We start from the raw sequence: 25,776 nt of genomic DNA on the forward strand, positions 1-25,776 counted from the left end.
ATTAAACTGTGATAGCTTTCCAGGAAAAAGGACATAGCCAGAATTCTTGGTGTTCATAAAGTATTAAAGGGAACCCTGAAGAAATGGCTTTTGGTGTAACAGTAACAGGAGAAAAATCTGGAATGGCTGAAGTCGTTTCATTTAAGAGAATGTTCTCCTGAGCAGAACACACAGAGCTCTCCTGGACTCCTTTGGGGTCGGTTGGTTGTCTCTCTCTGGTCAGATGAGATGATCTCTAAAATGGTGGGATCAAAAAAAATAAAATGGTGGGATCTGGAGTAAGCCAGATATGGTGACTTCAGTGTGAAAGAATCTTAGAGAGTAGCTGCGGGTATGGTGGGAACCAAGGATTGTCTTAGAAATAAAACACTTCATAATTTTATAAATAAGAAATCTCTCTTTTTAGATTTTTTGCTGTTTTTTTTTTTTAATAGCTAGTGAAAAAACTAGCTATAGATCAATACCCATTAGCATATTGATTGAAAATGTGTTGGCATACTGGTTCCCAGTTTGGTGTTAGCCTTTTGACTTTGTTTATGGTTGTATTTTGGCATGTACAAGTTTATTTTTCTGCAGCTAATATGTTTTAGATTTAGAAATCCTTCCAGGGTTTTACACTCCCAGGTTAGCACTGATTTAACTGGTTAGGAAAGGGCCAAGTAAACAGTTACACTTGAGTTCATTCCTCTGTTCAGTTAGAAGCCAGCTTGGCAGGAGGTTTATGGCTCTTGGCTGTAGCAAATGACTTTGTAGCCATGACTGGCTGGCTCAAGTAGGAGATTGGGGCTATAATGATGCTAGGTGGGGAAACAGGCGAAAAACTTCTAAGAAAAGGAGATTTATTAAGAGTAGCAAAGGAGTGTCAAGACATAAGTGTGGATACCCCAAGTAAGTAAGTAAGTAAGTGGTATAGGTTTGATCTGATTGAAGACTATGGAGTTCTCCGATTAAAGATTTATAGAGATGAGTGAGAATTCCTTAAAAATTGACCTTCAGGTCTGATGACCTTTTCTGGAGTTGTTTGAGGAATTTTGGAGATAATAAGGCTTCTTAATGACTGACTTAGAGGGTGGTGTAGTAATATTAAAACAAAAGCAAAAAGTCTGGAGGAAGTACAGTCAGGAAGAAGTATTCCAAATGGACTGATTCTGTTTAAAAGGACTGACTATCCTTTTATTAAACTCTGGGCCTCTGAAAGGAACCATTCTCCCTTCATCCTTGTATACTCAAAAAGACCTAATAGAGGGTGTGGAGAGAGTCAGAGGATAAAGTTAGTAATTCTGTTTATTTTTTTACCCTAACAACAGAAGCAGTTAGGCTTTACAAATACTTAAAATACTCAAATACTTAAAATAGGATTGACACCGTACTTATATTTAGTCCTTTTGTCAGATGGTCAGGCACCATGTGTGGTGTAAGAAATAAGAAGAACGGCTTGACTTTTCAATGTGTTTCTAACTATTAAGTTTATGTGGCCTGGTAAATGGATTTACCAGTTATCTGAAATATTAGATTCTTGGATAACAAATTAGGGTAAAACTAAAAATCTTTTTGTATCACTCACAATAAAAGAGTTGAGGGACATAAAAGAAAACTGAGTTTTGTGTGTTTTGTTTTTTTTTTTTTTTGAGAAAAGGATAATTTAATCGTAGCATTTTACAAAATGCTAAGTTTGCTGCCCTGTTGTGATAAGTCAGTGGCTGTTTCCTAGCCAGATTTTGGGGTGGTGGTACTTTAACCTGTCATTTCAAGTAAGGATGAAATTCTAAGTGGAAAAGTAAATGCTTTTCAAAACAAGTTTACTTTTGTGAGAGCATTTCGAAAAAAAAAGTTTGAAACTTTGTCATTTTGTTATAAAAAATGTGTATAAAACCCATGTTCGGACCTTTGAGAAACTTAGAAAAATTTCTTTTAAAAGATACTTTTATCTTTATAGAAGCAGTATATGTTCACCAGTATAATTTTATCACATGACTGTTTTTAGTCAGTGATCTGTTCTTTCATTTCAGTACATGTTTCATCATCTGTATACCCAGATTATATTTGTATTTCTCAATTAATCCAAAATGTCTACACCAATATCTAATTCAGGACCATGGTTGTTGTGTACTTAAATCTCTCTCACACATGGTCCTTTTTAGCTAACACTGATTTTTTTGTTTGTTTGTTAAGAAACCAGATCTAGTTTCTTACAGAAAGTTCCACCTTTGAATTTCTCTGGTTTCTTCTTTGTGGTTTTATTTTTTGTTGTTGTTCTTTTTCTTTTTTTCCCTCTGTGGTATTTTTTTTTTTTTGTAATATTTTTTTAAACTTGTTTCTCCATTATTTGTATTTCTTGTGAACTGAAAGTTGTAACAATAGGTTTGCGTTAGTAGCATATGTTGTATCAATCAGAAAACATAGAATACCTACATTACCATTAGTGATGCTAAAAATGGCCACTGGATTAAGTGCTAACCATCAAATCTCTTCAATGTATTGTTTTGTCCTTATGATTTAAACATTCTATGTGGGGTGATTTTGGAACTGTTTGTATATTCAGTTCCCTATCAACCGTGCATCTTGGTGTTTTAAACAGTCGAATATGCTTGATTGAATCAATCATTTTACTGAGGTTTCAGTATAACATTTTTCTAATTATTCATTCTTCTTTCACTTATTAGCTGGCTTACTTTTATGGGAATTAAGCTTTCCCTCATTCATTTGGGACTCTGGTTACCCTGAAACCAATTTTCTTACCGAGAAGGCAGAATGAATAGCCAGTTGCCTTTAATAACTGGTTTCTGAAGTAAAGTATTACATTAATAGCCACAAAACAAAATTTTAAAACCAGCTTTAACAATATTTCAATGGGTTTTTAACTCATTTGCTAAATATTTGAAAAATGTGCAGCACTATTCTAGCATCTATCGATTACCATTTAGGAAATTGGAAATTTACTAACCAAATGTGTACATCATTGCGGAACAGGATTAAAAAACGAGTGTAATCATTCCTGCACTTGCATTTACATATCATGGTAAATGATATATAATGATATATTGAAGGGATTTGATTGTTGTTTTTCAATCATTAAATCATGTCCAACTCTTTGTCTCCTCGTGGACTACAGCACTCCAGGCTTCCCTGTTCTTCACCAGCTCTGAGTCTGCTCAAACTCATGTCTGTTGAGTTGGTGATGCCATCTAATTCACCGTCTGTCTCCCCCTTCTCCTCCTGCCCTCAATCTTTCCCAATCAGAGTCTTTTCCAGTGAGTCAGCTCTTCGCATTAGGTGGCCACAGGATTAGAGCTTCAGCTTCAGTACCAGTCCTCCAATAAATGTTCAGGGTTGATTTCCTTTAGGATTGACTGGTTTGATCTCCTTGCTGTCCAAGGGACTCTCAAGAGTCCTCCAGCACAGCAGTTCGAAAGCATCAGTTCTTTAGTGCTTGGCCTTCTTATGGTCCAACTTCACATCTGTACATGACTACTGAAAAAAAACCCATAGGTTTGACTATGTGGATCTTTGTCAGCAAAATGATTCTCTGCTTTTTAATACGCTAAGTTATCATAGCTTTTCTTCCAGCGAGCAAGTGTCTTTTAATTTCATGGCTGCAGTCAGCCTCTGCAGTGATTTTGGAACCCAGGAAAACAAAGTTTGTCACTGTTTCCATTTTTTCCCCCATTTTGGATGCCATGATCTTACTTTTTTGAATGCTGAATTTTAAGCCAGCTTTTTCATTCTCCTCTTTCACCGTTATCAAGAGGGCTTCTAGGGATTTGATGGTTAACACCTAATCCAGTGGCCATTTTTAGCACCAATAATGGTAATTTAGGTAGTCTCTTTTCTGATGTGATACAACATATACTAATGCACAAGCCTATTGATATAGCTTCCACTTCACAAGAAATACATAGAATGGAGAAACAAATTTTAAAGACTGTCTTTTTCAGTTACCACAGCCATTAAAAATCAAGAATTGAAATAGCTGAACTTGCCCCTAAGCTTTTAAATCAAGATTTTTAAAAATTGAAGTATATCAATCACATTAAAATTTATTAATATTTTAGTGAACAATTTTTAACATAATTACAATATATGATGATTCATTTCAGAAATGTCACCTTTTCTATTTAGTTTTTTATATGTAGACTTTGTAATAATGGTGGTATGTTATGACACTAGTAGGAATAAACATTAATTTCTAGTTGCAAACAGCTGTTTGGAAGAGGCCATTGTAAAGGGTTTAGAGATTTCATTTCAGAAGTTGAAGGATTTAGGTTCAAATTGAGCTTGCTTTTAATTTCAGTCTGGTAGACTATTTGGCACAAATTAAGCATTTACTAAATGTAATTTTCTTTTTTTTTTTTGTTCTGCCTGCCATTATTACACCTTAAATCTGCTTTTTATATTAAAAAACAAAAATGATACCATTGTATTTTACTGATTATCAGCTTTGGGTATATCTTACTGTCTCAACATTTATATTTTCCTGCACATATACAGTACTTAGCTCTTCCATAGGTTAAATGTACTTTTGATTTTTTTTTTTTAAATGTACTTTTGAGAACTTGCCTGGGAAATTAACCGTTGTTTCTAACATTTTCTGTAGTTAAAGCATCCTGAGTGTAAAATAAATGACACAAGCAAACTGTTGGTACATAATTTGCCAGTTTGCCCTCTTGTAATGTTTAATAGATTACTTTGTAGAGCTAATTATGATAACATACAGATTCCCTGTTCAAAATGTCATTCTCTATTACTATATTTTTGTTTTAAGCAATTTTTATAGCCTTCAGAATGGTTTGCTTGTAAACATTTATACCAAAAATTGTGATACTAATGACATTCTAGGAATATATTTAATTCAGCCATCTGTGAGTAGAATCTTAAATTTCATTGAATTCGAGCTGGCTTCAACAGTTGTAATAAGAGCTCAGAGGCTTAATTTGTTATTTAATGATGATCTTTTGAACCTGTCATCCATTTTTTCTTAATGATTTAATTATTTTGGACTCAGAAACTCAATGCTGGGTTAAGGTGGCTGCAAGGTGAAGGGATTGGACGAGAATTTAAGATGAGGCGAGCTGAGGGGAGAGTTTCTGGAAGCAGTGTGTGTGAATCCAGCTCAATGAACAGCAGGCTAGACAGAGTAACAGAGACTGGAAGACAGAAGCAGGTGGGTCTGCCGAAGTGCTCATAAACACCTGTCTCTGGGCAAACACCCTTCCTGGGCATCTGTGAAAGGCAGGGCCAACAGCGGCCAGGCAGAGGTAAATAGCAGCCAGGCAGCGGGTAGTGTGAGATGCGCCGGAGCCGCAGAAGGGAGCCAGCATGGTGGTGGAGGAAGCTGGCTGCTGTCACCATCGTTCATGACAACTTTACTTCCCTTTGCACCTTGCTGAGCCTAACTTGATATTTCCACCCTCCGTGAGACTTGCTAGGGGGCTCGCATTTATGATGTTTGCAAATCTGTGAGGCTTCTGTGGAATTTTGGACCCCATTCTTGTTTTAGTACTTGTCTTACCCAGTTTCTTATCTATAAATAAGGATTAAGAGTATGATCCAGGGTGAGCAATTAACACCAGAGGTTAAAAAGTAATAGTTTGCCAGCTTTAGGTACCCCACAGAGTATTTATAATTAGTAGTTTGTTTTAGCTGATGTTTGAAAATTAGGTGTTTTTATTTTAAAAATTCAGGATTTTTGCTCTGTCTCAAAAAAAGTCCCTGCTGCTCACATAGAATATATCCATTTACCCTTATAGCCAAGGCAAATTCCTACACATTTATTAGTTGTCTGGCCATGGTAGAGATGTGTTTGCTACGCCAAAGTTCCAGTTTCCTTTTATCTATATTGAACATCATTATATCAACCTACTGTACATACAAAGAAAAGTAATTTGAGAAGTTAAAATTATTGAAATGTAAGGCCATCTGATTTTGGTTTTTTTTTAGAGTGATTTGGAATTTTTTTTTTAACTAGTATTTTTGCAGGAACTGTCACAGTGATTTTCTCTTATTTACTTTTTAAAATCACATAATTTGCTTATTGCAGATAATCTTTTCCTTGTTCACCTTTTTTATTCAGCAGGAATCTTTAAACCTGTTTCCAGTTTGCATTGATTTATGAAAATTGTATGTTAATCTGGATACTGATTTTTTTTTAAAAAGATCAATCAAGTTCTTGGCATTGGAGTGACTGTCATCTGGCTGATGTGAAAATAATTAAATACAAGAAACATTGTGACATTTCTCCATGAGGAACAATTGAATAGTTTACTGGTTTATTGGACTGACACATTTGTTGTTGGAATTTAAATACCCTTTGTTGTGATTAACTCAGATGACTTGGTTTTCTAAACTCTGCCAAAGGCTTCTCTAAGTATATAGATTAAACTTCAAAATGTTCTGTAGAAGACTAGAAATGAGAAGTACTTGTCTAAACAACTGTGCTTTATTATTTGAGACCTGAACTGTCAGAATTAAAACTATAAATGATCAAGTTGTGATCTTTTTGTTTCAGTCCACTAATTTATCCATTGCTACTTGAGCCTCTCCCAGTATTGAAACATAGATCAGCAATCCAAAATCAGACGTTTTCACAGAGACTGGTTTAAGTAGATGGTAATTGTTTAAATGGGGGCAGTGGAAGCCCTAGAAATGGCTACAGTATTGTTCAGCAAAAAATAAACCCCAAAACCCAAAAAAAACCCCACAGTATACAAAAGCATGCTTTTCATGTATCGTGAAAAGCACTACTGACTTCCTAAGTATTTTCTACCCCAATATTTTATTTTTCCAGTGAGATAGCCTTTTGCTCCTTCAGAGACATTGCTTACCCTGGTGAGAGACAGCAGGTTCTCCTTACTTATGTTTCCTATGCCATGGGGCTTCCTTACCATTACATCTCTGTACTTGGCACATTAAAAAAAAAATTTAGCCACTTTCAACAAACTGAAATGATCAGTTGGTAATAGTTTATTGCATTACTTACTGTATTATCTCTTGGTACCGTACTTAGTGACTTAAAACAACAACTGACATTCTCTCTAATGGTTCCTGTGGGGAATGTATTTGAAAGTGGCTAACTTAGGTGTGTCTGCTTCTGGATTCAGCTGGGCTGCAGTTATCTGAAGGCATGACTGGAGTTAGAGGGTCCACTGCTTAGATAACCCGGTTTACATGCCTGGCAGCTAGCATTGGTTGTTGGCAAAGGTCCTCAATTCCTTGTTATGTGGGCTGCCCTCACAAATAACAACTTGATTTACTTTGAGTGAGGAGTACTAAAGAAAGCACGGTAAAAGCCACAACATATTTATGATCTAGCCTCAGAAGTCACATTCTACCTTTAAATCCATCTGAGCTACCAGGGAAGCCGGTTACTGTTTACAGAGTGGTGACCTGTTCATTAAGGGTGAAAATATCAAGAGATGAATATTGTTGGGGCTGTCTTGGAAGTTAGCTATTACAGTTGTTTAATATCTCTGTGTTTTCTATTTTGGGATAGCAATGTGCAGCTAGAGTGATGATTCTATATATATAGCTTTTCATGAAAATACAACAAAAGACTTTGATAAGCATATAGCTTCCAAATTGCTGGGAATACAGTGACGTGTCATAAAATTGGATTGATCTAGAGTTTACTAATTTGAGAATTTAGGTTAATATAGGAGCCATTTTAAGGATTCTTCTCAAGAACAAATTAGTGACAATTTTATTTGGGAAGGGCTTTTGACTAGGGAAGTGGGTATAGAATTAAGAATTATATATTGTTAGAAAACAATTCTTTGATTGTTACGTGTTTAGTCCTCTGGGGCTGCTATAACAAAATACCAGAGACTGGGGAGGCTTATAAATCACAGAAGTTTTTTTCTCATAGTTTTGAAGGCTGAGAGTCCAAGATGGGGCTGACAGCATAGTGCAGTGAGGGCTCTCACGTGGTGGAAAGGCCTAGGGGTCTCTCTGAAGTCCCTTTTATAAGACACTAATCCCATTCTTCAGGGCTTCACTCATGGCTATCTCAAAGGCCACATCTGCTATTAATACTACTATCACTTTTGGGAAGTTAGGTTTTAAACATGAGTTTTAGATAGGACACAGACATTCAGATGATAGCATTATATAACAAACTTACTGTGAATCTGTAAATTTCATTCAGCTTATCTCATTGTACCTAAAGTTCATGTTTAAAAAATTCATCATTAGGAATTCAAGTTTTTCATGTCCATAGGAAAAAATGTTACATTGTTTTTGGGTTCTTTGAATTGAATTTGTATTCACAGTTATTTAAGGTATTAGAGGCTGTTTTTGTTTTGAAAGTTAGAAGGAAATAATATTGCAATTTTAGTAACTAAAGAAACCAAGGAACTACAGTCTTGAGTTGGAGGAATTATCTTTAACTGATGCTTAAGGAAAATTTTATATAATTTGAGAGAAGGTTGTGTTAGAAATGTATAGGTATGCAAATACATAAGTGAATCAAATCTTATTCTTACCCTCAGTGACCCCCCAAAAAAAATTTATAAGACTTTTTTTCTTAAAGTAATGTATTAGATAAATATAATGTTGAGTGTGATTATAGATGATTTTGATTAGTTAATTCATGGTAGTTTACAACCTTCTATGAGTCAGTATTGCTGTTCTCGAAGATTTGTCTGAAACTTGATAAGAAAGCATTCCTTTGTTTTTGGGATTGATTGTTCTTTGTGGGTTTATATGCTGCTATAGATAAATATGTGTTAGAAGATTCTGTATAGTTGATCATAGTTCTGTATTATTTTTAGAGTAAATGGGGTAAAATCATTTTTAGAAACAGGGTAAACATTTCCATTTATGAGTCTTAAAATTGATAAAATGCCACCTGGAACCTGACTAGTTTTAAGATACATCCTTCTCTAAGTTTCAGAGATTCTTGCTGGATTTCTTATTTTTATAATTTTTCTTAATCCAGTGATGTTTTTATATCTATACCAATGTGTTTTATCAATTATTTTAGAGTTTCCTAACTATTATAAGTAGATTTAAGTTCAGCGAATTAAGCATCAAATCAGAGTCCATACATGATTTATGCATGTGGAGTTATGGTATAACATAAGACTTGGATTCTCACTTCAGAATGTTCACAGTTTGGTAGAAGAAACAGCTCATTTATATAAATCAAAGTAATGGAGATTTTAAAAATGTGTAATTAAATTTTTTTGTGACTTATTTTTACTAGTCAAAACTCAAAGTGTATTTTATCCCAGAATAAGCTTTAGAATTGAATTGAATTTGGGTGATGATATGTGTGCCACATCTGATGCTTATCGCCTGTCTCACCCCTTGTCTCTCCATATGGGTGGAAAATGCCCTGCTGGAAGATTCTGAGTTGGAAAAAGACATACCTTTGGATAGAATGAGGGTCAGAAGTCCTAGGCAAGTTTAACTGGGGCTGTGGTGTGTCTTATTTAAAGGGATACCAGTGGAGCAGGTGAGGAGGAGGAGGAGAGAATGAGACTGGTGAAATACTTCTGCAATACTGGAAATGAGAAAACCATGGAGCAACAGCTATAAACTGAGAGAAAAGGACTGCAGACCTGAAATCATATATTTATAGGGTCCATGAATGTCAGGGTAGAAAACAAGATACTTTAGAAATGCAAAGAGGTCCACCAACTGTGAACCTCACATGCTAAAGAATCTACTTGAAGTATTCTACCAGTTGAAAATTGAAGCATGACGTAGTCCTGAAGATAAAAGAAGCAAATGACAATAGCAAACAAATGAAGTTTTATAGGAAACCTGTACAGTATCGTAAGTTGTTAAATCTAAAGGGATGGAGTTAATCAGCGTCTTTGTTCTGCTCTTATGGCCTCTCATCCGCGTCCCAGTCCTTTCTCTGTTGCCATCTCCCACATACTTCTTTATTATCATTTCAGTGTTTTAGAAGGGAGGGGAGGTAAAAGCGCGTGCTTAGTCTAACATTTTGATTTAGAAAATCTGTTCTTAAAATGCTACTTCTGGATTTCCCTGATGGCTCAGTGGTAAAGAATCCACTTGCCAATGCGGGAGACACGGGTTCGATCCCTGATCCCGGAAGAGCCCAAATGCCACAGAGCAAGTAAACCTGTGTGCCGCAACTATTGAGCCTGTGCCCTGGGGCCCGGGAGCCACAAATACTGTGTCCACATGCCGCAAATAACTGAAGCCCACGCACCCTGGAGCCTGTGCTCCACAACAAGAGAGGTCACCGCAATAAGAAGCCCGCACACTGCAACTAGAGGGTAGCCTCAATCTTCACAACTAGAAAAAAGCCTGAGCATAGCACTGAGGACCCAGCACAGCCAAAAAAAATTAATGAAAAAAAATTTTTAATGCTATACTTCTCACCACAAAAGGTTGTAAAAAGTTGTTGGTCAGGGCTCTTATTGCAAGCAGCAGAAACCAGCTATGCCAGCAGATTTAAACAAAAGGAAATTCACTGAGAGAATCCTGAGTGACTCGTAGGATCCTTGGGAAAGCTAGAGAACCAGGCTCAGCTGATTGGCTAAAAATTGTACAAAACTTACTTCTCAGTGACAGTACTATATCTTTATTTAGAAGTAAATTGCCTTTTTCTTCTCTCTTCAAATGTAGGTTATATATTTGGGGAAAACTCCAGAAGAAGCATATAGAATATTAATGTTTGGAGATGCAGCCTATATTCCTTTCAGGTAAATATAAGAACATTATGGTAGATTCATTTAATCAGGCCCTTGCCAGAAATACTGTGGTATGGTTGTTTCTGAAGAAAGAAAACCTGATAATCATTTTGGGGTGGGTGCAAATAACACCATAGATCTAGGTTACTCAACAGTGACGCTATTGACATTTTGTTGGGTTGGGGGGGATTGTTGTGTGTACTGTAGGATGTTTAAGAGCATCACTGTTAAACCACTAGATGTCAGCAATGCCTTCACCCCCAGAAAATTAATTGTGAAAACCAAAAATGTCTCCAGACATTGCCAGATATCTGTGGTGGTGGTGGTAAATTGCTTCTACATGAGAAATCAGAACCACTCCCACTGATGAAAATTTGTGCTTTGTAATCAGCTGAGAATCTTGGAGGTACAGTCTTCAAAACTACCATTTTCCAGTACTGAGACGTTTTGGCCTTGAGGAGTTAAGAAATAAGTTTTCTCAGTAATTAGAAGTTATTTCTGGGGCAGAAATGAACCCCCTTTTTCTTGGGACACAGCAAGCAGAAATAGGGTGAGGTTGTTAATATAGTACCGCTACTTAAACTAAAACACCTGTGTCATAAAGGTAATAGATAAGTAATGTTTCTATGTAAGTTAATGACATCCTCATCCTTATCTCAGAGTTACCAGATGATTGTGTTGAAGATATTTTGAGGAAAAAAAGAGAAAAAACTTGTGTTTTTCCCTTTAAATCAAAGGAAGTTCCAAAAGTTTTTCTACTTATTTATCAAAATGCGTGACTTAGCTCTGTAATTAAATACTTGTGCTTAATGTATAATACTGTGTGAAATAATTCTATTTTTTGCATATAGTATTGAGAATTTCAAATATTGCATCATTCTTCCACCTGAAAATTAGTTAATAGTTTCAGGATTGCTGTGTATACCTCAAATGCCTAATTTTGAAGGTGTGGGCTTGCCTTTAAAGGGTAAGATTATGAACCTGACTTAATTGTGGACAAGTTTGGGAATGAGTGTCCCAAACCTTAGGCAGAAATCTGTCTCCTTAAATAACTCTGTAGGACTATCTATGGATTTATTCCATGAATTAGAGATTTTTGTTAGGATAGTCTGCAGAGTTCAGTTGTGTATTGCACTGAAGGCTATATGTATGTTAGTGATTTAGCCAATAAAAGAATTGCTTTGGACCCGGCATCACTGCCTTTCTTCTTAGCTTGGGCATCATCTTAAGTATTGTTTGAGATGAGTAGGAAGGGATGAAGGTTATTTTCCAAGCTGAAGAGTGTTCATATTTCTTCTCAACTTATAACAGCAACCATGTACCTCCTTCAGAAGGAGTGATGATGGTTCCTGAATCATAGATACATTGATACAGTGATAGTTTTGTTGTACAGAACTTTTCTTTATAATAGTAATCCCTTATTGTGCCATTCTTAAAGTTTATAAGACAAGATCCTAAAACAGGAATAAGCTTACACATTTCACATAATTTAAGTAAGGATCCATGAAACATTATTGATGTAAGGGAAGTTTTACATTAATTTAAATACAGGGGTCAAAATAGAATAAATGTTGTTTACTGCTGTACCTGTGTTTAAAATTATTAAAGTTTGGCATTAAGAAATGTAGTTAGTTGCTTCTGGTTCCAGGAACAAAGATCAGTAATTCTCTAAAAAACAGGACTTCACCAAAATCAGTTCAGGTTTGTGAAATTTTAATCTCTTCATTCATAGATATCATACTTTGGATTTATCTAAAACATTGTTTCTCCAGATGTGATCTGTGAACTTTTTGTTACCAGCTTCTGATGAGTACAGGGATAGAGAGTAAGACTTTACAGACGTTTTAATGATTTAATAGAGTATGTCTATGTCTGTGGACTCTAATAGTAGGAGAATTTAGGCTTGTATTTATGTGTTTTTCACTTTCATTTTTCTAATAACTCAGTTTTATTTACAGAAATAAGATGATTGCATAATAATTGGTATGTCATAGTACAATATTACTGTATTTCACAAAAGTATCATCCTTTGACAGACTAAAAAATCTGTGCCTCACCACATTTTACTGTTCTAAAGAACTTACTCATTGGAAGTAAGCAAGTCAGAGTGAATAAAACTGGATAATATTTTGACAGAAATTGTAGGATAGTCTTTTATCTTTGCCATTGCAAGAGCAGAGAACAACTACAGCCATTAACAAAGTGTTGCCAACAAGGAGCTGTGAGAATAACATTCATTCATAGTTAATTACTTCTTTTATGCTCCATAGCGATATTTAATTAGATTTAACTTACACATATTTCTTCAACCACTGAATTTTAAAATGTATGTATACATATGTATACAGTCTCTTAATGAATTATATTAGATATTTTTCTACCTGTCTAAATAAAAAAACAGTATAAAATATAGTTCAACATTTTTTTAAAACCGTTGATCATAGTCATGAAGAGCATGTGCATCTCCTCTTTGGTATTACCTATAATACTCCTTGCTTCTTACTTGACTTTTTTTTGTCTCTGTTCTTTATTTTCTTGAGAGGTGATATTGCAGAGCTGCTAATAGCTTGGCTATTGACCTCAGACAGATGAGAGTTTGTCTCAGTTCTGCAACTAATCTCTCTGTGGTTCTTCACAAATACAAGGCTTGGTTTCTTAGTCTATAAATGGGAATGATAGTAATATCATCCTAATGAAGTATGAGGATTAAGTAACATCCTGCATATGAAACTCTTGGTGCCTGAGCCCTAGCTAACGTTTGTTAAACATTCATGTTTTTTTCCTTTTTAAATCCATGTATAACTTAAACACAATTAAAAACTCCGTGACTCTTATATGTACAACACAGTAAACTTACACATTTGTATATGTAGGTACCATCCTTTCAAGACACAGAACATTGTCAGTCCCCATAAAGATTCCCTTTTATTATCCCCTTTCCAAAAGTGTTTCTTATTTTTGAACTTTGTGTAAATGAAATCATAGAGTGTACATTTTTGGAGAACTGGGATCTAGTTTTTAAAATATATATTGTCTGTGAGGTTTATCCTTGTGGTGGCAGGTTAGTGGTTTGTCCTATTTTTATTGCTTTTGTAGCCTTCCTTTCTCTGAATGTACCACATTTTATTTGTCCATTTTCCTTTTGATGGATACTTCGATTATTTGCAGTTTTTGGCTGTTATGAGTATAATCTGCTATGAAAATTGTTATCTTTTTAAACTAGTATTTGACATCGTTTTGCTGTGTCTAAGCAGTATTCCTTTATTGATTCTCATCTGCTTTTCCAAGTTTGTTAAATGATCTATGACAAGCTTTCACCCCACAAAGGCTTATATCCAGATTGATAGCTGCTATTATGCCATTTTGAAGAAGTCTAATTGCTTGGGTGGGAGGAAGGAGATGTGGGTGTGTTTAAAGTTGGAAGTGTTAATGAAATAAACATGAGTGAATAAAGAAAGAGCCTTGCCTATTCCGATAATATGGCAGAACTTTATCCAAGCTCAGATCAAAGCTCGATTAGAGCAGGACTTGGCCCTCAGGAGGTTATTCACAATTATGCATTGAATAAATGCTCAAATTGTCACAAAAACTGAATCAGCATGCCTGTAACTTGATTGGAAAAGAATTATCAGTAAGTTAACAATCATAGCTGACTGAGGAGAAATGGTGAAAAACATTGGGATGTGATCTGAGAGTTCATTGTCTTTCTACTGATAATTGTGATTTTGATTTAGACTAAACTTCACTTTCCTACCTTAGCTTTTCTATCTTAAAAACATTCCTTATTCCATAAAACAGTTATTTGTACAGAACATTATGTGTGATCATGTAAGTCAGTGGTTCTTAAACTCCTGGAGAACCCAGCCTCACCCCTGGAACTCTGACTCACAGGTCTGGGGTAGAGGTTGAGAATTAAATTTCTAACAAGTGAGGCTGATGTTGCTGCTGCTTGCCGAGGTAGCACACCCTGAGAACTAAGCTGCAGGTCATTCTGTTTTTCTCCTTTCTGAAGATTACCAGTAAGCTATTGGTAAAGATCATTTTCTTGGTCACACTGAAACCTTTTCTAGCTTCTGGAAGATCAGCTTTTTAAACTCAGAAGCTTATAGAACACAAATGGCGTGTTGTACATACTTGTGTCCAGTCCTCAAGAAGGCTAACATGTACTGCAATAATTCTAACAAATTCAGATAGTAATGTCTAAAGCTGTCTTAGCTAAAGAGAATACCCTTTTCTTTAATGTTAGTATAATAGTCTATATTCTTAAAGTTTGTACAAAAATTAAATATTTTAAATGTACAGTTTGATTTTTCAGGTAAGTAAATTACTGTGTGAAAACCCAACCAAGGCAGGCAATTCATTATAGCTCCAGTAGCAACCTGGTTCCACATAAGAACCAAATGAGTACCACTCCGATTAGGCATAATTGTTTGGCATGCCTAGAATGATCATAATTAATTTTTACCTTGCTTAATTCTTTAAATTTTCACTTTGTAATGAAATGACTCAAGGGAGACAAAAGGGAGAAGCAGGTGGGAATGGAGGAGTACCTTATTTTTCTGGACAAAGTCTTAACTGAGACTGAGACTTGTGTCGCTCATCTTGTGTGAGATTACTGACAGGTATTGGTATAGTATTGAGTGGGGCTGTCTACCTAACCGTTTAAGCACTTTTCCCAAGTGTAGAGTAACTCTAGTAATAGTAGTTGATTCTTTAGTTTCTGTGGTTTTATTGGTACTCTTGTCCTTTAAGAACCTGAAAAAAATTATCCAGTTAAATTGTTAAAAGTCATAAAAGCATAATGAGAGAAGCAAAATACTCTTTAGCTTGCACCTGTTATTTCAAATACTATCTTGATCTCCAAATTTTTTTTGCTACATGGGTGTGGATACACACATAACATGTACATACAGAATCAAAAAGCAGTCTTTCCTGCTAACAATTTGATATGGTATTTGAAGAACAAATTCAAATGTCTTATCTTTTTGAGAGGAGGAGTACATACTATTGAGAAGTTGAACTCAAAAAGGAACTTTTGAAGCTGAACTATTAAAGCCAAGAACAGTCTAGAGAGATCATTTGAAATTTAGAATGTGGTCATTATTGATCCACATCTATAAAACAGTATCTACTGGAATAGGTAGAAGGTACAATGAAATGTGTAACAGTGACTTATCCTTTATTTAAAAACCAAAAGGCAAGAATTCTTTTTTTTTCTTTTGAGACTGAATATGTGTTTGATTTTCAATCAGCTTTGTCTTGAGATAAAGTGGACAGCAGAAAATTCAGTTAACTGAGCTGTGTATTTCAATCCTTTTGGAATTTCAGAGATGCTGCCTATGGAAGTTGCAATTTCTTCATCACACTTCTTGACTGTTTTTATGCAGTGAAGAAGGTAAGTGACTTATAGGATGAGCCTGGTGTCGTGCTGGAGAACTTAAATACAGAGCAAGGAAGACAGGCCTTCTCCAAAGACCTTCTAAGATGTGTATGATGTCAGAGGTGTCCCATTTCCCTGCCAACATTAGAATGACACTAAACTAGAAAACAGATTATTCTGAATCTGAGTGCTTCTCTGTGTGAGTTGGGGGGAAAGCCACTTGAACACAGGGGACGTTAAGAAACAGTTATGTAATTAGGTTCTAAATTCAGAATTGGTTTTGAATGCGTTGTGATGTCAAAGAAAAAGAAAAAGTAAACAGATTACTGGTTTCTAAATTCTCTTTATGTATTTTATGAGTCTGATTGCCACCAATTCTGTTTATAACAGATATTTCTGTAACACACTGTTAAACACTTTGTTGTTGTATCTTCAAGAATTTAATTTCTAGTTCAACAGAAGTATTTGAATAGCCCATTAGTTTGTTACTAGGTTTTATATAAAAAACTAAGTGGGTCATTACTGCTTTCTCAAAGCTATTTAAAAATAACTCCTGTGTTTTATAAGGATGGCTACTTGCTCTCTTTGACTTCAGGGGATAACTTCTATCACATTCTAAATGAATAGGGTCCTCTGGAATAAGGTGATGCAGTGGACCCTGGTTAAAACACTCACTCCCTCCAGTGTAGTTTTTGAATATCAGGACAGTGCAGGAAACTAGAATTGTTAATCAGTAGCCCTTGGATCAAATAAGCTTTCAACAACCTATAAAGTTTTGTGTGACTTGTATTTTCAGAGGGAGAAGGAACCCAAGTTTACTGTCTTGTATGATGAAACAGGGTAGCTTTCTGAGAATTTTGACTGAAATTTTATGGGTTAAGCTAAGAGACCTAGTTAGGATACAGATTCAGAGGTTAATTAGTATACATTTTGTCCTGTAATAAGGCAGTGAGGATGGACCTTAATTTTGGGGATTTGAGTCGAGCGACTCTGTGGTGTAAGGAGCTGATGGAGGTTGCCACACACTCTGAGATAGTTCCATGAGGCCTCAATTTAGGCACTTAATGGGCAGAGGATGCCATCAGGAGATGGAGGGACAGTAGGTATAAATGACCCCTCCCAGTTAACAGTCCTTGCCAGTTGGACCCTAGGAAGTTGCTAATGCAGGCAGGCATACTTGTCCTTGATCCTAGGATCCTAGGACTCCCTTCTCTGCAGTCCTACAACCTTATATATTTGGGGAAAAAAAAGAAGAAGAAACACTTAATGAGGGCTTTGGTGATGATATACTATAACATTGGCTTTGTGTTTTTTTTTAATCAGATATTATATACAAAGATTAATCAGCTGTAACTATAGATCAAAGATTGCTTTTTTTCATACTGCATTTTAATTTTTTTGAGACAACAGCTTCTGATTTTTCCATTTAAAGATTTTTATTTGTGACTGATTTTGAATATTATTGTTTGAAATATTTATAAATATAATAATTATATCTTGATTTTAGTGCTACTTTTTAAAAAAATACTACTCTAATAAGATCTCCTTATGAAATTCAAAGACTAGAAATCCCCTGCAGACTGATAACTTTTTATTGTATCATTCTGTTAGGAAGAGCTCTAGTCCAAATATGATATATATTGTTTCGAATTCAAAAGAAATAAAATTCATCTTAGATTTGGTCTTGGAATTAGGATTTAAACTATATTTTATAAAATATAATTTTTGTTGTTGTTGTTTGGTTTTGTAACCTTATTTCTTATTCATATTTCAGTAGTTTATATTTTGCAGACTGGTTTTGCAGAATCACCCCTTTTCAACCGAGAATAACTTCTTGAGCAAGAATTGTTACTTACATACTGTCTGTCTTAGTAAGCAGGGAGAATGGTTGTCAGGCCACCAGATTGTCCTTGTCTCAGAATATAGTTACTCTGCTTACTTTGCTTAGCATGGTCTTTTTACTGCAACTCAGAGTGAGGCTACAGAAAGGAAAATTCATGTATTTTTTCCTTATTGAAAAAAGTTTTTTCCCCTCAAAAAATTTGAATTTTCATGTTTGTCTCAGGGCTGCCTTTAGTATAGGAGATACTAATCTTTTAATTCAAGACTGTTCAGAAGAATTTGAAAGTGAAGATATGTATAAAGTATGATATTTGTTTGATATAAACTAACCCATGGTTTCTTCCCTTTGTTATTATTTGTTTAGCAACCATTGGGTTATGCATTATATTTGAAGCCTGAATGGTGTTCATTTAATAAACTAGTAGGATTACTTTGAAGGCTTGATAATTTATATCTTGCATGGATAGGATGATTAATGAAGGAAAATGAAAAAGATACTCATTAAAATATATATTGTTGTAACTGATTTTTCTGATGATGGACGCATTTAAAAGACATAGTCCACCTCCTTTGAAAGCTGTTCCATGGAACATAATTTAAATACAGTGCTTTTCAAGGGTGCCTTCTGATACTTACTATTAAGAATTTGGATTGAAAATTATTTCCTTATTTGCATCTTTATTCTTAAAAGCTTTCCTTTGGATTTTAGGCAATGCAGTATGGCTTCTTTAATTTCAACTCATTTAACCTGGATGAATATGAATACTATGAAGTAAGTTTTCAAGGATATTGTTTTTAACTCTTTTTTCATATATGTTTTACTTCCAGAAGTAATATTCTTATTTTTTGAAAAAAAATTGAACAATTTAGATGTATATAGAGTTAAAGTCATCTGTCTCTTACTTCTGTTTCTGCAGCCTAGTTCTTATTGATTTTTTGCACTTGTTACATCCTTTCGGAGTGAGTGAGTGTGCTCCTAGGCATTTTTCTTTAATTTTTAGTTAAAAAATTTTTGTAAGTATTGATGACTTTTATAGAATGAATTAAATGAGATAATGTTTATGAAATCCTTAGGATTTCATAGGATCTGATTAAATGAATAGCCAGTATACATCTAATTACCTCTGGAAAACACGTATTTTTGTCAGAACCTTTTGTTTATATGAAGTCAAGTCATTTTTGGAAGCAGATTACAAAAAGTAAACACAAATGGCTTAAATAAAGTGGGGAAATTTATTGGTTTACATAAACAAAATGTCCAGGAGCAAGTGTAACTTCATGCATACCAGATTCAGGTATACAAACACTTACCAGAAATTGAGCTGAAACCAGTTTTGTTTCAAGGCCAGTTCTCCCCAGTTCTTATTTATAAGCAGCAACTATATAAGAATTTTCCTGGGTAAAGTAACTGAATTACTTAGGTATAGTTTGAATAGCAGCAGCAGTCAGCTCTATTTTCCAAAGGCTGATTATTGTAGCCCGCCACCCGCCCCCACCCCCGCCAAAAAAAGGCTATTAAATGAAAGTTATTAGGAACAAAAGTTACCTAAATATAATGTCCGTTGGATAAAGATGGCTGCCAACAGCTTTGATTTACCCTTTTGGTTTACTTAGCTTACTGGAAAAGAATGTTCATAGCTCCAGCAGAAGACTCACCGGTTCCTCTCATTGGCTTGGCAGAGATCATGTCTCTGCCCCTGAACCAAGCTGTGATTTTGGTGAGGGTAGTGGATGAGTGGGTGCAGAATACTTTGGTCATCCCAGGAGCTGAAATGGGGTCAGCCCTATCAAATCATACAGACCAAAAAGAAGGGTGGTACACAGAGAGGAGAGAAACAGGCAAAACCACAGATGTCCTTTATGGTTTTTTGCGGTAGTGTCTTTTTTTTAAAGAATGAGTAATTTGGTTCTCCCATTCTACCCTCCGAGTAGATAATGAGTAAGATGTTACGCTAAATGTCTTTTTCAGCCAAGAATACTTGTGGAATCTTGGTTTGTTTTTGTTTTTCTATCCTGCTATAGTTATTTTGAGCTAATAACTCAAATAATGGAGTGATTCCACAGACAACACTCTATTCAGCAGCATCTTAAAAACTCAGATAACTGTTCTTTCACAATTTCTAAAGTAGCTATTATTTTAAACTCCTAGGTATAATTGAACTATTTGACTGATGAATTGGATTAATAGGTACCGCTGATCATTATTGTGATGTGCCAAAGATGTAAAAGCATATTGTGTGATTCATTAGGCCAACTCTGCCTTTACTTCTCTGTAATGGCTATATGTTTATAAAGTACAATATACATTTACCATCTTAATTACTGAATATAGTTGAATTATTAACAACATTTTTTGTACTTCCCCTTATGAAAATTGAGCGACTTTCACTTTATCAAAATTAAACACATAAAATATACTTTGTCTTTTTAGATAAGCAAAACTAATAAACACACCAGTTAGTGTTCCCCCAGAGTTACTTGTTTTTTACTAAGGAATAATTATAAGTGCTAATTAGCTTCCTTCTCACCAATGCAGAAATTGCAGCATGAGGTAGAGTGGTAGGGTCACCAACAAATGTCATTTACTTAGAAATTGCATTGAGACACGGGGAACTGTTAAGTAGCTACAGACCATAATGGTAGCTTTGTTTAGTCTCTGTGAAAGTGAAAGTCGCTCAATCACGTCCAACTCTGTGAGTCCGTGGAGTTCTCCAGGCCACTGGAGTGGGTAGCCATTCCCTTCTTCAAGAGATCTTCCCAACCCAGGGATCAAACCCAGGTCTCCTTCATTGCAGGCTGATTCTTCACCAGCTGAGCAGGGAAGCCCTTAGTCTCTCTATTTAGAAATTTTGAATTGCTGGTTTTCATTGATTCCATGATGCCCATTTTCTCCTGTTTTAACTTTTCTGAATTCAGGATGCATCTTACAGTATATGATGCCTGTGATTCAATGAAATCTAATCACATTTCTCATTTTAAAACTCTGATTTTATTTCAAAGTCAGAACATCTGGCAATGCTTGTCCTCATTCTTACTTACATCTTTTAGCCTGAAATGAATATGGGCTCATCAGTTCCCTTAACTTATAAATAAGTCAGGTAAATCAGTTTTGGGTTACTTGCCTGACCTATAGATTTTAAGGCAACTCTTGATTTTTTTCTTGCCTATGCTTAGGTAGAGGAAAACATACTCCAATTGTAAAACTGATTTAACTTGTGTTTATGTTCTCTCCTTCCCCACTATCAACTGCCTTCTACTTTCTGCCTAAGTCTTTTTGTAGCCATCTCTATTGTTATTAAAGTTGAACTTTATCTTAGAATAATTGTGTGATTCAATCCAAAAGACTTGATAACAGGAAGTAAAGTGTTTTAAATGTCAGTTTAGATGTGATCTCCGTATTCTTGTGATTTTAAGTTTTCTGGTGAATTTTAGTGAAAAGTTTTCGTTGATTTCTCTAAATAAATAGGCAGCAAAACGATGGAAAGGTGCCTCTGTAGAAATAAAAAGTAAATGAGAAACCAGGACCCTAAATTGATTTCTTTTCTTTATTTAAGAAATCAAGATTGCTCACATTGGAAGCCAATTAGTAATTCAGGAAAACAGGGACGTTTCCATATCCCTCATGATAGAAAATTTGGTTTTTTTTACTGATTAGCAATTACATAAGAATTTACTTGGATAAAATAAAGTATTTAGGCATAGTCTGGATAGCAGCAGCAGTCAGCTGTATTTTCCAGAGGCTGACTATTGTAGGAAAAAAAAATGCTGTTAAGTGAAAGTTAATTAGGACCAGAAGTTAACCAACTATAGTTGTCTCTTGGTATCCATGGGCGATTGGTCCCAGGACTCACTGTTGGTATCAGAATCCACAGATGTTCAAGTCTCATAGTCAGCCTTCCAAATCCACAGATGCAAAACCCACAGATATTGAGGACTGACTGTATTCCCTGGGAGTATTCATAGCAGGATAAATTTTAGTTTCCTGTCTCATGGTCATTTGTAAACAGCTTTTGTGCTAAAGGAAATGGATTTGAAGTCCTTAAGATACTCACTATTGAAAGGGACATGGAGAGGAGATTAAATATAAAAATGAATTGTGCTGATCTTCCCCTTGCAGAAAGCAGAAAATGGAGATTTAAATTGGATAATACCAGACCGATTTGTTGCCTTCTGTGGACCTCATTCAAGAACCAGACTTGAAAGTGGTATGCAAAAATGAGCCCAGTGTAGTTTTATTATTAAAAGTATCCATCCAGTATTTTCTTTTAAAAGAAGCCAAAACTCTGCTCTCTTAATTAAGTGTACTCTTGAACATTTTATCTCATCATTCTACCTGGATTTTAATTTTTAAATTTATTTTTTTCATAGTTATAATCAAATTGGTATTCAATCCCCAGTCCAGATACTGTTTCCATGCAGTTACTAGTGGTACTGTTATCCATTGTTTCCTTTCTGCATTTTACAACATCTGGTGAATTTCTTTATGTAGGTTACCATCAGCATTCTCCTGAGGCTTATATTCCATATTTTAAGAATCACAACGTTACTACAGTTATTCGTCTGAATAAAAGGATGTATGATGCCAAACGCTTTACAAATGCTGGTTTCGATCACTATGATCTTTTCTTTGCGGATGGCAGCACCCCTACTGATGCCATCGTTAAAGAATTTCTGGATATTTGTGAAAATGCAGAGGGTGCCATTGCAGTACACTGTAAAGGTATGTTTCTAGTGTTGTGTAAAGAGTGGTGGAAATGTATATGTGTGTGTAGAAACACGCCATACTCATTTAGATTATATGCAAGGACACATGAAGATGCCTTTGTTTTAAAGAGTGTTTTTTTTTCCTTTTGTGTTTTGCTTTTTTTTTCTTAAAGCTACTTTATTGCAGTATTGGCGTAAAAAAGCTGTACATGTAAAGAATGCCTTTGTTTATTTATTTTGGCTGCTCTCGGTCTTTGTTGCAGCATGCAGGCTTCTCTCCAGTTGTGGCGTGTGGGTTCTCTAGTTGTGTGTGGGCTCTCTAGTTGTGATGTGCAGGCTATGGAGCCTACAGGCCCAGTAGTTGTGGCTTGCAGGCTTAGTTGCCCTGTGACATGTGGGATCTCAGCTCTCTAACCAGGGATCAAACCCCCATACCCTGCATTGGAAAGTGGATTCTTAACTACTGGACAACCAGGGAAGTCCCAAAGAATGCTTCTAAATCCCCGATTTCATATGGAAAGTATAATAAATTAAGTTGTATTCATGGGTAACCCTACAAAGTCTTGTCACATTCATCTATTCATTAAATGTCTATTCAGTGCCTGCTTTGGTATGTTCTGGCATATGTCCGTGAGCGGAGCAAACTCTAAGAGCTTATCTTTTGGACTTTGTTTTCTAACAAGTTGCTAGATTTTCAATAACTAGAACAGTGCCTGGTACTTAATAAGTATTTATTGAACGAGTGTGTGGATATACTAGGATTTGTTAAACTTTTCTTTGGTTTTTCAACTAAGACAAGGAATATATTTTTATTAACAAAAATCCAACATTGGGGAAAAGAAAAACTAAACAGCAAACCCTGGAGCACATAAGAAGTCTAATTACTCGAGTTCCCACATTATCAGACTCAAATTTTCAGTTTTCACGGAAAATTCAGTTTTCACCAAAAAATCTCAAGGACTGCTAAGAAACATGAAAGGATAGCTCATTCAAAGGAAAAAATGAATCAACGGACACTGTCCCTAAGAAAGACCAGAGGGTGAACTTATTAGACAAAGGTGTTAAAACAGCTGTATTTTGTTGTTGTTGTTGCCACATGGCATGGGAGTATCCCTGATCAGGGATTGAACCCTTGCCCCCTGCAGTGGAGGCATGGAGTCTTAACCAGTGGACTGCCAGAGAACTCCTAAAACAACTATCTTAAAGGTGCTCAAAGAGCTAAAAGAAAATGTGCACAAAGTCAAGAAAACAATGTATGAATCAAAATATCAACAGGAGAGACAAAGCATTAAAAGGAAAAAGGAAATTCTGGAACTGAAATGAAAAATTTACTGATGAGATTCACAAGCAGACAAGCAGGCAGAAGGAAGAATCAGCAAACTTAAAGATAGAATAATTGAAATGATCAGGTCAGAGGAACAAAAAAAAAAGACTGAAATGGGAACCAAGCCTAAGGGAACTCTGAGACACCATGAAGTAAGCCAGTGTATGGATTTTGGGAATGCCAAAGGGAGAAGAGAAAGAAGCAGGGAGATTATTTGAAGAATTAATGGCTGGGAACTTCCCAAATGTGATTAAAGACATGAATGTAAACATCACAGAGCCCAACAAACTCCAAGCATGAAAAACTCAGACCTACATCAAGATGCAGTCAGTCAGTCAGTTAATCTAAAGCCAGAGACAAAGAGAACCCTGAAAGTAACAGAAGAGAAGCAGCTTATGACATACAAGGGATCCCAGTAAGATTATCAGTGTATTTCTCATCAGAGACTTTGGAGGCCAGAGGACAGTAGGTTGCTATGTTTAAAGTGCTGAAGGAAAAAGAGTGTCAACCATAAATCCTATGTCTAGCACAACTGTCCTTCAAAAATGATGGAGAAATTAAGATATCCCTAGATCACTAAAAGCTGAGGGAATTTGCTGCCACTAGGCTTGCCTTGCAGGAAATGGTAAAGGTCGAATGAAAGGACTCTAGACAGTCACTCAGTGCTGTATAAAGAAACTAAAATCTCTGTGAAAGTACGTGAACAGTTATAAAGGCTATTACTATTGTAACTTTGGTTGTAAACGCTCCAATCAAAAGACAGAAATTGGAAGAATGGCTTAAAAAAATAATCTAGCTATATGCTGTCTAAAAGATACTAAGTTTAGATTCAAAGACACAAAGAGGTTGAATGTGAAAGGATGAAAAATTTCATGTAGATTGTAACCAAAAAAGAGAGGTGACTGTCAGACAAAATAGACTTTAAATCAAGAAAGATTACAAGAGACAAGAACGTTATATATTAACAAAGGTTTCAATAGAGCAAGAATATATATACACATATATATATATATATGTAACAATTATAAACTTTTTTACATGCCTAATAACAGATGTTCAAAATACAAGAGGGAAAAATTGACAGACTTGAAGGAGAAAACAGTTGTACCGTAATAGTTGGAAATTTAAATATCCCACCTTCAGCAATGGTTGGGACAGTCAGAAGATAGGGAAATAGAGGACTTGAACAGCACAACAAACCATCTGTATCTAACAGACTTATGCAGAACTCTTTGCACACGAACCACCAGAATATAGTTTGTCTCAAGTACACTTGGGACATGGTAGTAGTGATTGCGCAGCAGTGTTAATTTGCTGATGATGCTGTCTCTGCGTTTTAAAATGGTTAAAATGATCACCAGAAACTGACCCCAAAGAGACATAGATCTTTGGATTAAAAAAATTTTAAATGGCTGTCTTAAAAATGCTCCATGAGCTCTTTTGCTTAGGTCTGTGGCACCGGCAGGATGGACACGTGTTGCAGTCTTCATGCTGCTGGGAAGCTCCATAGCCGTCACAAGCGGCGTGATAGACAGTCCAAGAAAGCCTATGAGGACCGAAGGCCAGTCCTTTTGGAGGCACTTCTCATGCAAAGGGCATTGTGACGAAGAAGTAGGGGTTGAAGCCAGACAGCCAAATTCTGCCATCAGGAAGTGTAACAGGTTTAGCAAATCAAGAATGACAAAAGAATCACAGCCTCTGAATGTTTCTGAGGAAAATGATGAAGTTCTGGTTGCTGGATTTGGTTGCAAAGGTCATGCTGTTGGTGACATTCCTGGAATAGGCCTTAAGGTTGTCAAAGTAGCCAGTGTCTTTTTTTTGGTGTTATACAAAAGGCTAAAAGGAAAGACCAAGATCATAAGTTT

At 35.6% G+C, this 25,776-nt stretch overlaps 1 protein-coding gene across 17 annotated transcripts in view; it reads left to right on the plus strand.

Annotated features, from left to right (window-relative positions):
• Positions 1–25,776, plus strand: part of CDC14B (cell division cycle 14B) — a 128,251-nt gene that overhangs the window by 73,955 nt on the left and 28,520 nt on the right. For all 17 annotated transcript variants that reach the window (XR_006345820.1, XM_043927656.1, XM_043927652.1 and 14 more), the window contains 5 exons: positions 10,597–10,673; positions 15,990–16,056; positions 18,593–18,655; positions 22,001–22,088; positions 22,373–22,603. Coding sequence is in view for 16 of the 17 variants with exons in the window: in XM_043927656.1 (XP_043783591.1) it covers positions 10,597–10,673; positions 15,990–16,056; positions 18,593–18,655; positions 22,001–22,088; positions 22,373–22,603 (526 nt within the window). In the remaining variant the exon portion in view is untranslated. The remainder of the gene's footprint in view (positions 1–10,596; positions 10,674–15,989; positions 16,057–18,592; positions 18,656–22,000; positions 22,089–22,372; positions 22,604–25,776) is intronic.

The sequence above is a fragment of the Cervus elaphus genome, chromosome 16 (assembly GCF_910594005.1).
Source record: "Cervus elaphus chromosome 16, mCerEla1.1, whole genome shotgun sequence".
Lineage (NCBI taxonomy): Eukaryota > Metazoa > Chordata > Mammalia > Artiodactyla > Cervidae > Cervus > Cervus elaphus.